General features: G+C 48.0%; 1 protein-coding gene across 1 annotated transcript in view; it reads left to right on the forward strand.

The window, feature by feature from the left end:
• The first annotated feature begins 328 nt into the window (after positions 1-328).
• Positions 329-13960, forward strand: part of LOC126537623 (RNA-binding protein 38-like) — a 124040-nt gene continuing 110408 nt past the window's right edge. The window contains exon 1 of the mRNA XM_050184780.2: positions 329-565. Coding sequence (XP_050040737.1) covers positions 338-565 — 228 coding nt within the window. The 5' untranslated portion in view covers positions 329-337. The remainder of the gene's footprint in view (positions 566-13960) is intronic.

Genomic DNA, 13960 nt, shown 5'->3' on the forward strand with positions numbered 1-13960 from the left:
TGCAAAGCATAATTCGATATATCCGTTTCCAGAATCGTCGGCCGCACAAAAACGCTCGCGAAGGAAGATGCATCACGCATCTGCTTCCTCGAGTTGTTTGTTAGACGACTTTCTGACGTCTCCTTGGTACGAGTTCTCGGTCACTCACAATATTCGGCTAGAAAACGCGCGTTAAATGGCACGGGAAAGAGAGATTCGTATCGAATGGACATTCGAACTTTCCGCCGTCGAATCCGAAACCGAACTCTGGGGACGCCGGAGAGCGAACACCCTCGCACTCAGTAGACGACGCCGGCGCCGGCGACCAGCCAGAGGGCGCCCGGAACGTTGTCACGTGATGAGCAGCTGGTCCGGCGTCAGACGAGCATGCAAAGCTGTGGTTAGCGGCATGTCGGAGTGTGGCGTGCAGCAAAAGGACACGACGTTCACAAAAATATTCGTGGGCGGACTGCCGTACCACACCACTGACAAGTCGTTACGGCAGTTCTTCGAAACCTTCGGCGAAATCGAGGAGGCTGTGGTCATCACCGATCGACAGACGGGCAAGAGCCGCGGCTATGGTTTCGTAAGTGGAAGCGTCTCTCTCGCTTGTTTGCTCTCCCTTTCGTTCCAGTGAGACGCGGTTCAAAATGCGCCGCGCGTCGTTTCGGTCGTGCGGTTCTCTGAAAGCCGTGCGATCCTGTCGAACAAGTGCGATTAACGAGCATTCGAAACGTCCGTTTTGTCGAGGCGATTATGCTAAATGCAAAAGTGTACGGTATCCGCGTCGGCTCGTTTCGAAAGCAGCCGCCGTTGGGTCCTCGAGTCCGAGCGCCTGTGTACTTCGGTGACGTCGCATGAGTGTATGAATCATTTGTCCGGCGCCTGTTGGCGATCTCTCGTTTTCGAGCGATCGCCGCTTGAAAAATTGATTTATTTTGGACGTTGGCGCGTCGCGAGGGGGTCCACACGTTCCAAAATGGAACGCCGACCTATGCCGGTCTCCACAAAGCGTTCGTTGACGGCTCGTTCGAAACATCATCGACCGAGTGAACTGTTGATCATATCGCCCACCTCTCCCGTACGTGCTCTTCGGGACAAAAGACTTTGCGTAGTATGTGGCGCCCGATAGTTTGGACTGATTAGAGGGGAAAAGAAGCAACGCCGTGGCGAGGAAAAGAAAAAAAGAAAGCGTGGTGAATGCACGATTAGGGTAGTGCATTGTCTCGTGCATGCGGGCATTGAAACGCGCACGTCGAGTGGGCGACTCCCTGTGTGTGCTTTGTGAACATCCCTACGGTTCATCTTTAATCTCTGGAAGACCTCTCTTGACGCGTGCCGTTCCTCACGTCAGGATTTGGAGCTTCGCCTTGAAGAAAAAGAATCCAAGAAACGGCCATTTTTTTTTGTGCGTACCTCGCTGGTCCGACCTGCTCGTGCGTTGGCCTCTTCGCCTCATGGTGCGCGCGGCGTACTCGTGACAGATTTACGAGACGCAAAGCCCGTCTCCTTTTTCCTCCGCGCCGTTGCCCACAATGAGGGGTTCTCGTGGGCTGTTTCCTTTACTTTACTTTAATCGCGATTTCATTTTTTTCCCCTTCTAAGCGCCTTTCCGTTTTTTTTCGTTTACTGAGAAGGTTTGGGGATCTCCGAGAAAAAAAAAGGAGACCCGTCTGCTTTGTCGCGGTGTGATTAATCGGACCCATTGTGCAACGTACGGCACATACTATTATAGGGGCAACGCACGTCTTTCGATCTGACAAGTTGCCCGGATAGCAACGGTTGCTGGACGCTTAGGGTCAGCCCCAGGCCTGTTGCTCTGGGCTTTCGAAAGTAACACGCGCGCGTTTTAGCGTCTGTCTGTGAGTGGGTGCCTGCGATGATGGTCCGAGTTTGGTGCCGTGTGACACAGTTTCGAGGCGTTTCGAAAGTTAACAACGAACCGCTCGTCTGGGCTCATGAGTGCCGGAGATTTTGCTGCTTTTCGTCGTAGAGGTGACGAAAGGATTTCAGTTCTTTCCTTTGTTCCCGTCTCTTTTCTTATTTAATTTTTTTTTTATCTGTAGAAAACGAGGTTTGGAATGGAATGCAGGGGTGCGTACGGAGCACGTTGAGCCTTTGGCTGTGCCTCCTGCGCTCTCGGGTCCGTGAAAAGAAAAAAAAAAAAAGTGCTGTCGAAACGAGCCATCTCTTGGAAACCCGCGTGTAACTTGTTGCTCCGCTGTTCTGCGCGTTTCTTTTTCTTTCTTCCCGACGTTCTGTGAGGCGAATGATGCGTTGCTGTTCCGACTTGTAATACGTTTATCACTCGCGCGTTACTGCCATCAGTTAGTACAGGTTTGTGTCGTTTCGACGTACCCGATTGCACTTCCTTACAGATGATTGATTTTCTTTTTAAGCGTTAATTTTGCAATCGCGCGCGTGATAACGGATAACTAACGCAGGGGTGTTTCTTGTTGGGCTAGTTGACGGAACACAGCTATGTGGTGAAACGGTTGATGAAGCATAACTTTGTCGGTCGTTCTGTGTGTATGCGTGTCACTTTTCTGATAACTAGCGTTTTAAGTATCTGCCTTAGTAGCGTACCGTTAGCACCCGGGGGGAAAAATACATATATCGCAAGTGACTCGGCTTGAACTTGATTGGAGCTTTCTCGTATTTTGAGCACTCTCGGACCTCTTCGCCCTCATTACGAAAGGGTTAGAAACGTTTTTCCACCACAAATATTACTTCCTCATTTCCAGATCGCCCGAGAGAGCGTGTTGATGTCAGTCACTCCATTTTGTGTTCTTTATTAAAGAAGCGCGTATGCTTTCTTTCGAGAAAGGCGTGAGCTGCTGTTAGATTGTTGGCCCGGCTTCCTTATATATGTGTTTAAATTTTGTTATTACTTTTGAGGTGTCGGATCACGGCCACGTACTTGTGCATTCGAACGAGTCGATGCGACAAAATTTTTGTTTGAAGTCGCACTCCGTCCGTGCCGCACTTCGGAAGTGTGAGCCGTCAACTACGGCATTTCTGTATTTTTTAATGTTTTCGGACTTCGAGAAAATGTTATTGAAATCCCCTTTCCGGGACGTGAATATTACTTTTAAACAAATAAACGAGCTTTGCATAATGCTTTATAAAGCGCGGTGTTTCTTCTTCTTTTTATATATATATATTATGATCTTTGCCCTTGGTCGTTCTTAGAAACAACTGTTGTGGGCGTCGGGACGGACCTCGGTCCTTGATTTGCGACTAGTTCCCATGTCGATATATTGCATGCCAATAATATGATAATATATTTTTATATTATACTGTATATACCACGTAATTTTTTTTTTTTTGTGGAAGCAGATTTTTTTTGTGCAAGCTATGATTATTCACATGCCCCAATTATGGATTCGAAGCCGCTCCATCTAGTTTAGAAGATATACTGTGCTTAGCGCCTTCTGCCGGAAGTATCTATATGTGTTCTCAAAATCAACGGCAGAACGCATCGCTGTTCTAGTTGGCACTTTCCTCGATGACTCCTTCACCCCCTTCCCCTCTAATGATTACTAATATATATACATATATATATAGCACTTGCTAGTGCTTCATTTTTTTTCCCGCATGCTGGTAAGCGTTCACTGAAGCATAGCGGTGTATTTCGCCACATAATTTGAGGGCGACTTTTCGAAAATGATGCTATCCGCAGAGTGGATTCGACTTCATTGATGGACGAACTGCTAAACTCTCCAAGTCGACTGCCCTGCACATTGGCATAAGCAAAAAGGAGAACGAATTGCATCTATAGTGAAACTTCAAGCAAGGTAATGGCGGAATGGCCGACGCAGATGAAAAATATTTGATCAAGTCTCGTTGCGTCGCCCGCGAATCTTCCGCGCATGCTTAATCCACGTTTTTACGTGCTCGAGGTGTGTGACATAGTTTTTAATGTTATTCACTGTTTAATATCATGTCCTCTGCATGAAATGCACCGCGAAAGCTTTGCAATGTTTCCTTTTTATTTTTTTTCCAAAAGTTATTATTCCGTTTCACCCCTGACGTACTTTTAGGATATACCCTCCTCCATTTTGTCGCTACTTCTAAAGACGTAGCGAAGAGCTCATTAGCGTGCCGTCTCGGTGGTGTTTACCCTTTCCACATTCCGACCGCTGACTGCCCACTGCAAGATATCAGTGATTAAAAAAATGATAACCTCTACTAACAGTTACTAAGAGTTAAAACCTAAAACATATGGGGAAAATTGCCAGCAAATAATCACTATAATGAAATAGAGCTTTCTTTTTTTCGCGACGTGACGCGACTTGACAATGTTATGAAACTCCTAAAGACATCGCGTGTAGGTTGTGCGACACCAACAAGTCATGTTTATTGTGGAGCCGTGCACACCGTTTTAATTCCATGTAGCACAAAAAGCTAATCTTCCTTAAACCTACGGCGGTAAAGACGAGGCCATTGAACGGGAACAGCATACTTCTTTTTTTCTCCGGCTGGCCAGAACATGCAGTGATGATATTAAATGTTTTACAAAGGTCACAGAGAAAACTTAGTTCGCGCTGCTCCTTCTAGACAGAGAGGGAGAGACGTAGCCTCGTGCACAGGAGGAGTCCTAGGTTGAGACAACCCCCGTCTCGTATCTTTGTTTTACGACTGCGCTATTTGAAGGCATTCTACTACCGAAACACGGGCGACTTAGTATGCATGACCTTGTCGTTTCCGCGTTCGGCGGTGTGTGTGTGTGTGTGTGTGTGTGTGTGTGTGTGTGTGTGTGTGTGTGTGTGTGTGTGTGTGATATTCTTATGATTTACGAAATTCACTGTACAATAGGAAGCGGCAAGACACTCTACCTTCAGCGTTTTCAAGTGTATCGCAAATTGCCTCTCTTTTCCCCGCCGTTCTCTCTCTTTGTAGTCTCACTCACTCACTCATCTCTCTCTCTCTCTTATATTGATGGATGCCCGGATAGCACGAGCTGCCCCTTTGGAACTGGATAGTGGCGGATGCCACCTATCTCTACGCGCTTAACTTTCTTCCGACCCGCCGTGGTTGCTCAGTGGCTATGGTGTTGGGCTGCTGAGCACGAGGTTGCGGGATCGAATCCCGGCCACGGCGGCCGCATTTCGATGGGGGCGAAATGCGAAAACACCCGTGTACTTAGATTTAGGTGCACGTTAAAGAACCCCAGGTGGTCGAAATTTCCGGAGTCCTCCACTACGGCGTGCCTCATAATCAGAAAGTGGTTTTGGCACGTAAAACCCCATAATTAAATTTAAATTAACTTTCTTCCGCGCCTATTATATAATCGACCTTTGGAACCCACGGCTCGTGTTAACAAATCGTCGAACGTGAAATCAAATCCCTAACAATATATTGTTTACGGTTTCCTGTTGTCGAGCCATCGATACTATACAGTCGCCTTTTTTTACTATTCTCCACAGCAAATTCATCAAGATTTTCTTTTTCTTTTTTTTTTTCTATCCCCGAATCACAGCGCCTCGGACCGTGGTTAATACGTCCTCATTGACCTCTGGATGCGCGCCCTCCCCTGTTCCCTGCGTGCCGATGTTTCGGGCGTCAGCCGTCGGACAGGCAGCTACCGAATTCCCTCTCTCGCTGTCGCGTAACAACCATAGTTTCGCCACGACGCGGTGTCATATGCTGCCGTGTTCAGCGAGATTGGATGGCCTTGCCCCCTCTCGCGTTCCGGATTTCGGTTTCGGAGCCGAGTCTCTGCGCTCCCTTCCTGCTTGCTGTTGTTAACAATCGCCCGTCGCTACATGGCTTGCCTCGTTGTGCGTAGCCAAGCGGGGTGCAGTTCAGGCGAGCTTTTCTTTCGCTTTTCTTCTGCTTTTTCGTTTTCGCTCGCCCGTCTCGACTCCTCTCGTGGCCCTTCGTTTTCTCGGCCTCCCCTTCCGGCCACTGCTTCGATGACTGCCGACTCGTCACTTTCCACATTGCCTCTGCTAAAAACAATAAAAGAAACAAAAAAAGAAACAGTAATTCAAAGAGAGACTGGCCTGTCGGACGCGCCCTCGCATGTGAGTGTGTTGTTCCACCCTAAAGGAGATATAATCCCGTTGGCGACATTGTTTGCTGCAACGCGGTCGCGAGCGTCGATTTTTGTCGATCCTCGCAGCTTGCTTTCACAGTGACTTTATGATAGAGTACTGGAATTAACGCCGAAGTATAAGGTATGGATCAATCGCGAGCAACGCGTTACCATACGAACACGAAGAAACTGATTGTTTACATAGAGAGAGAGAGAGAGAAACGATTGGGGACACCAAAGATAATAAAATACTCGAGTTGTGTTACTAAGTTACGCTTCTACAATATATAAAAAAATATCGACCTTACCGAAACAAGAGAATTGGTAAGCAAAAAAAAATATATAATAACCCGCAACATGGGCAGTCAGGTGGCGACGCCCCCTTTTACTGTCCGTACCATCTCGCCGTGACGTCACAGATTTTGAGGTCCTCTGCTCGAGCCTACAGTGAACTCGTTTTCCCTCAAGGTAGACTGAAAAGGCAAAGACTTATCCAAATAACATTCATTGAACCACAATGGCCGAAATGGGAATACCTTGCAATTAGTTGCTTAAATGGGAGTTTTATATACCAGCCCTGCAAATTTGCCAAGCTCGCTTCAGCGGTATGCATTACTTATTGCAAACTTACCCATTAAATCGACGCTCCTATCTTTATCGCGTCGTCCCCGTTTGCGCGAATGCTAGGCTCCGAACCGATTGATGCGATGTGCTGATGTCGCATTCATGCGAGCGCGCGACTGCGTATATGGAGAACTCCAGGCGGTCACATTCGATGCGGAGGGCCCGCAGCCATTGCGGTAGTTTCTCGCGTAGCCTGTAACGCGCAACACCCACTTGCACTGTCACCGCGCATAAGCCTAACCGGAATTATGATATAAAACGTGCTTCGCGCGCTTTTCTTTTCCTTCTCGTACCCTACTTTCACCTCACGCCGACTGTACTGCTCGCTTTAATTTGTCTCTTTTTTTTCCTCGTATATTTCCGGTGTCGTGCTCGGCGTTGCTCTTAACGCGGAAGCTCCGTAGCGGTTAGGCCTCTCAACGACTTCCTCTCAAAGGTTTGGCCGACTGGCTCCTGGAACGAAAATCAAGATTTCGCACATCCTAACGAACTGGAAGTGCCCCCTCACCCAAGGAAAAAAAAATATATATATATTAATCGAGCACAGCCTCCGCGCCAAATTAATGTCGGCGGCGAAGCGCGGCGACCATCTCTTTTGACTATTTTTGTCTCCCTCGATAACGGGTCTCGACGTTATCCTGACCTAGTATCTGCGTGACCTAGTTACCTGCGTCATTGTCATTGTAGCGCTGCGCGTAGGGTTCGATAATTCGGTGCAGTGCAAGCGCGCGTGCAGCCTCGATTATCGGGAGGTTCGGTCTGGTCCGCCTACTGCAAGAAAAGGGTGCACTTCTCGCAGATGCGCAACACAGCACGAAAGAAAGTGTTTGATATTATTTCCCGCCATGTGGTGAGGAAAAAAATAGGCTATGGGAGGGAGCGTCACGTGGGGATCTTGAAGTCTATAAATAAATAAAAAAAAAGTCGGGTACAACTTAAGGAGGCAGGAGAGGGCCTGCCCGATGAACGAACCGCGGCAGTCGATTGCCTCCGCGACTAAATAAATGATCTCGCTAACGCGACTCGGCCAAGTTCGAAGCGCGGGCTGCCATGTTATCTGTCGGCGGGGTCACCGGCCGTCCGGCTCATGACGTCAGCCTAGAGCGCGCGCCCATTGGTGGAGGCTCATCCTTCGAGCGGCAGATGCCGCTGCCTTCTAAAGTTGTGCCAAACTGTAGTCATAAATATCATAAAGGAAATTAAGGCTCATGGGAAATAGTCCCTCGCCACGTGTAGGCGAGCGGTAATTTCTAGCCGCCGAGAGCGCGAAGTGTCGTCGTCGTCATCATCATCGTCATCATCCTATTTGATGTCCGCTGCAGGACGCTCCCTGCGATCTTCAGTTACCCCTGTCCTGCGCCAACCGATTCCAACTTGCGCCTGCAAATGTTCTTAATTTCATCACCCCACCTAATCTTTTGCCGTCATCGACTGCGCTTGCCTTCTCTTGGCACCCATTCTTTAGTTATAATGGTGTACCGACTATCCATCCTACGCATTGCATGGCCTGCCCAGGCCCATTTTTTTTTTTATCTTAATGTCAATTGGAATATCGGCTATCCCCGTTTGCTCTCTGATTCACACCGCTCTCTTCCCGTCACTTAACGTTACGCCTAACATTTTTCGTTCCATCGCTCTTTGCGCGGTCCTTCACTTGTACTCGAGCTTCTTTGTCAACCTTCAAGTTTCTGCCCCATATGTTAGCACCGGTAGAATGCAGTGATTGTTCACCTTTCTTTTAAATGATTGTGGTAAGCTCCTAGTCATGATCTGGCAATGTCTGCCGTATGCACTCCAACCCATTTTTATTCTTCCGTAAATTTCCTCCTCGTGATCAGGGTCCCCTGTGAGTAATTGACCTAGGTAAACGTATCATGACGATAAACGCAGATGTATGATGGCAATATAGTGAACTAGTTCACCATAATGGAGAGTAGGGCGGGTGACGATCGTGTCGAGGGCGAGACTAAAGACTACCACGAACCAACGAACACCTTAAAGCGTTCTGCGCGGTGTTCTTTGCGTTAGGCGCTGGGAGTTGGAGCCACGCACAAATTTCAGACAAGAGGACGCCACGAATGTCGCCACGTTCCAGTAATTTCCTTCCAATTCCTTTCTTATTTATTTACTAATGTATTTATTTATTATCGTGGCGGGATATATTGCGCGAAATACAAAACCTGCGTTGTGCGAATTTAAGAAATGCGCACCTCTAGGCACTTGTGAAGCTCACCGTTGTCCGTTGATTATGATATGGTACAATGAGATACTATATACACGTTGTCCAATATGCGGATGCGCACTGGAGACGCAATACACTAAGAGTAATCTTGTCCATACAAAAAGTAATCTTGCCACAGAAAGTTTTTGCGCAAACACATTTCGCACTGACTACACGTCTCACAGCTTCTAGAGGCGATCGTCTAAACCAGTCTCACTTAAAAAAGTTCAAAAAACTAAAGGCATGAATCCTGACAAAGGTCACAGCCCCCATAAGCGACAGATTTGACAGAAGATTACACACATATGCACAATTTTGCAAGTTACAACAGACTTGATTTCTGCGAAAAGAAATCATAGGAACAATGTCTAGTGTGATTGTATTCAACTACCTTCATATTTGTTTGCTAGTTGTGTACATGATCCTCGAATAATACTGAGTTTGTTTTGTTTATTATACACTTCTCCTTGTACGCCTGTATTCGTGTTTCTCTCAAATGTTTTATATGAATGTCTCGTTTTCTTATTGTGCCGTTAATCTTTTGTCACCTAAGTTTCGTTATGTTGTACCACACTTGTTCGTGACTACACTTTCCCTTTCTTTTTTTTTTTTTTCATTTCTCACTGACCTTATTTTGTTTTTCTTGGCATATCCCTTACTCAGTGTCTCAAAAGGAGGTTCGTTAGGTATCATAGCCACGCCTAAAACGCGCAGCTTGAGATAAGACGAATGACTGTTTAGGAACAAGAAGAAACACAAACATGGTGAAGGGTGAGCTCGCAGCCAGTTTATTTTTCATGTCAGCTGCGTTCGCCCGGTGTACGCATCTAAAAGCAAGAAATAATAAAAGAAACCTGACACAATGAAAAATAAACTAGTTGCGAGTTCGCGCTTAATCTCGTCTGTGTTTCTTCTTGTTCCTAAACAGTCCTTCGTCTTACCTCAAGCAGCGCGCTTAGCCATGATATCGCAACAACCAGCCCCCGCAGCAACTTTATTAACATGTATAAGGCATCTTCAGATAAACTAAAGGTATGTCTCATTCAAATGGAGCCTTCCTGCCAGAGGAGAACGTACTTGAAAATCTATCCGTTCAAACTCTTTTTTTTTTTCTTTTTCTCAGTGTCGCTTTCTCCATACGTGGAGCATCGTGTTACCAAACAAGTTACACATTCTTCGCACCGGTGAAAAAACCAAAAGTGTCAACCCCGTTGTCCTTTGCCGAAGCATATCGCACGTGCATTGTTCGAACAAGCACCGCCGACGGTTAGATATGCGTCACGACATGAAATAAACGACCCCCGGGTTTGGCAGCGCAGAGGCGTGCGCTAACGTGTTCGGGTTCTCGGTGTGCCCGTCGTGGTATACACCTCACGTCGGTGATAACCACGCGCAAGTCTGTAAGGTAATGAGAAAGTATACATACCCACCAGCCGCGGTATAGCTCAGTGACAACACGGCTCAGCGCTGCTGCAGCTCGTGATGTTGCGGGTTCGAGCGCGGCAGTATTTCGATGAGGGCGGAATGCGAAATCGTGCTCGTTTCGGTGCACCGATTTAGGTGCGCTGACCACCGCAAGGGGTCAAAAATTGATCCCCGAGAACACCGGGAAAGCTTTGTGCATCCACTCCCCCGTTTCATTTGTGTCAGCGGAACATTTTTACGAATGTTAAAAGTTCGCAGGTTGGCAGCTGTGATTGTGGAACTCAACGGAATCGGTTCACTTCTATTTTATTTCGATAGCGTGACAAAACCGTGGATACCTGCAGCACACACTTGCAGCTGCACGTACCGGGCGGAATATAAATTGAACTAATTGTTCAACCAATCGGTGTTCTTCGCCTGTCACAGTGGTTTCGTCTTTTCTTGCGTTGCTCCCGACCCGCGTATCTATAGTCTTGGGGAAACAATGGAACGAGCTCTGTGTTGTAATCCGCCATTAAGAGCGCGCCGAGAATCTCTCGCTTCGCCGCTCGGCCTCCTGTCGATTGCGCAAGCCGTCGCTCGCCGTGCTCGGCGGTGTACGACGAGGTCGCCGTTAGGAAGCAGCAGGAAGGCGCGACTTCTTTTTTTTTTTTTTTAGTCTTTTTGTGACGATTTGGGGTTGAAGGGTATATACTTGGCGGGTCGTGCGCTTATACCGACTGTGTAGCCCCATTTGCGCGTCGCACAGTGACCGGGTAGCTCGCGGCACCCGGTCGTGAACATTCTTGGAATTGCTCTTCCTTAAAGAAAAAAAAATAAATAACATGGAGCAGCGCGGGAAGACGTTAGGGTTGCGCTTAATAATCCTTGTCCGGTCTGCACAAATTTCGCTCCTCCTCGCACGCGAGAGTCGGCTGGCCGATCTGTTGTATGCTCGATTCGTTGATTCGTAAGGTTTAACGTCCCAAGGCAACTGCGCTGGGACAATGAGAGACGCCGTATATAGTGGAGGGAATGATTTTGCGACGCGTGGCTTTCTTTAAGGAGCACCTAAATCCATGTGCACGAGGGTATATTTTTGCAGTTCGGCCCCTTCGAAATGCAGCCGCGGCGGGTGGTTGTATATACTTAACGCGAGGCTCTGTACGTTATACAGTGCGTCGCTGGGCGAGACGACTGACATGCCCCTGCTACGGACATCCGCGTAGTGCCTTTAAGCAACCAGCACGCCCAAGTCTGCTCCAAGTGCGTCGTATGCGTACTCGATACACGTGGTTCATGTGCCGGCACCTCTTGAGCAGAGGAATGCTCCACAAGCCAAGCCGTCATTTCTTGCTGAGAAAATACAAAAGCGGCCTCCTCGCTTATTGTGAATGCGTCAGCACACAATATTGTGCAACTGCCTGTGAAAACGACTACGCTTTTCAGTGTGTTTTCTTGTTTGTTAGTTTTCTTGTTTTTCTCGCGTGTGCTGTACTTTCTCTCCATTCCTTTATCTCTTATTCTGTTTTTGCTCCCTCCTCCAGCGCGTGCTACCAACCTAAATATTGCGATCTGGCTAACGTCCCTTCCTTTCCCTTTATTCCTCGTTCTCTCTCTCTCTCTCTCTCTCGATCCCCCTCTCGCTAGGCGTACGACTTCCCGCTTTCCCCTTTCGTAATGGCTCGAACTTGTGTGCGCGGAGCCGTGCTTGATACGAGAAAAGTTATCGCGCGCATTATCCGCCAAGTATGTAATAGTCCGCGATCGCCACCTCTGGCTTGGGGTTTGGGGGGGGGGGGGAGAAGGGGGGGGGGGGGCGTACGTGCGCAGCCGCATATTCAGGTATCATTTAAACGAATCATGCTGCAGCTAGCAACGCGTCACATTCCCTCATTAGCGCGTAAAATGGGCAGCTTTGGCAGAGCGCCACCGTTTACACGCAGCGTGTTAGGGATTTCTTACGACGGCGTCCGGGAACTAAGTTATTTATGGCTGCACTTTTCTATAGCGAGTGCGTGTCGGTGATAAGCGGACGATGGCACGCCACGGCGGCATTTCGCCCATTGTCTTTCATTCACTCTTCTTCTTCTTCGTGCTTCCCTTCTTTTTTTTTTTATTCTTTTTTACGTGCATCGGACGTTGCGAGTTATACCCCCGGCACACAAGGGGGCCAATTTAGGGACACCTTGAGCGTGAAACCTTTGCCGCAGCGAGTGTCACTTTGGCGACACGTTTGCTATACACGGAGATACAAAGCGTCATTTGGAATCAATGTCGACTTGGTAAATCAGTGTAGTCGCATTATATGTTTGGTAACTTGGGGCAATATTTGCACATTAACATTGCGTCATAGGCCGCCTAATAACAGCATGTATAGCGTGACCTTTATAGTGTAAATAAAGTAGTACTTTGCAACTGCATTTGCATGAACAATCGTAATTAGCATTGCATCCAAAGTGAGCACGGGAACAAGGGATGTTTCTGTTGCAAACAGCACGGGGCACTGATAACATTTGAAAATCGCAGCGGAAAAATGAAAAAAAAGAATAATAAAGAAAGAAGGTGGTATTAGAATACTGCTGGCCCATGCAAATATTACTATTCAGTTTACTCTTGAAGCCCTTCTATCGCGGCTACACACTTCGATGCGGCGAAGCTCGCTAGCGCGTCATTTAAAACTTCCAAAGCAAGAGCCTGCGAACGTCACTAACGGCCAAAATGACAGGATATATAATATCATTTTGCCCCTCTGTTCGAGGGTATTACTATATTATCAATATTATACCCTCGTCTGACGCTTTAATGGTATGCGCTTTCCGAGCGCGTTACCGGTCGTTTAGACGTATGCCATGCCATGCATTCGAAATGCGACGCTTTAGGTTATATACATTGTGTGACATCCACGCAAGTGTGGCGCGTTAGCAAAGATTTTCTTCTCGGGTATACGGCCTCAACACCGCGAATCCCCCTAGAGGTCCCTATTTATCTAGCAGCCCGTCCTGTAGTTTTCTTCTTTTCTTTTTTTGCGCCCGTACGTTTCTTTAAACACTGTTCCGTTTTGCACATCCAAGGCCGGACGTCGAGGACGCGAGTTTGCCTATATGTGCGAGCTGCGGTGATTAGTGCCCCTCCCCCCCCCCCCCCCCCCCCCGACGTCCTTGCGTGTGCGATGCGGGTCGACGCGCAAACACGGAAAGCGTACGTCCTCACGAAAATGGTCGTTTCTGCGTTGTGTAACATAACGAGAACGTCGGGTCGTATTTATCGCAGCTCGTCGATATATGCACGTACGGCGCGGCTCTCTTTTTATGACTCCCATATAGCTCTCCTCTGTGCGGAGGTGGGCAGGAACCGCTCGATAGGCAAAGCGCGGTTCGATCGAACCGCGAGCGACGGAAGTGCGCCGGGTGTCTGTTCGAATGTCTGCACAGATAAAGCGATCATTCCTTCCTACAGGCGTCGATTGCGCTTGTTCCCGTCATTTGTGCATATAAACGCCCTCGTTTGCGTTGTTCTCGCGTTATGAATATAAGCCTCGGTGACACACGCGGCCGCGAGACAAGCGTCTTGTCGTCTTGCGTTGTCGTTACGAAAATGATGTTGCACCAACTCGGCCAATTTTCCATCCTCTGTGGAGGCAGCCATGGTGAATTGGCGTCGCGGCCGCAAAGTTACAGCGTCTAGTTCTT

This window comes from Dermacentor andersoni, chromosome 4, assembly GCF_023375885.2.
Source record: "Dermacentor andersoni chromosome 4, qqDerAnde1_hic_scaffold, whole genome shotgun sequence".
NCBI classification, from domain to species: Eukaryota; Metazoa; Arthropoda; class Arachnida; order Ixodida; family Ixodidae; genus Dermacentor; species Dermacentor andersoni.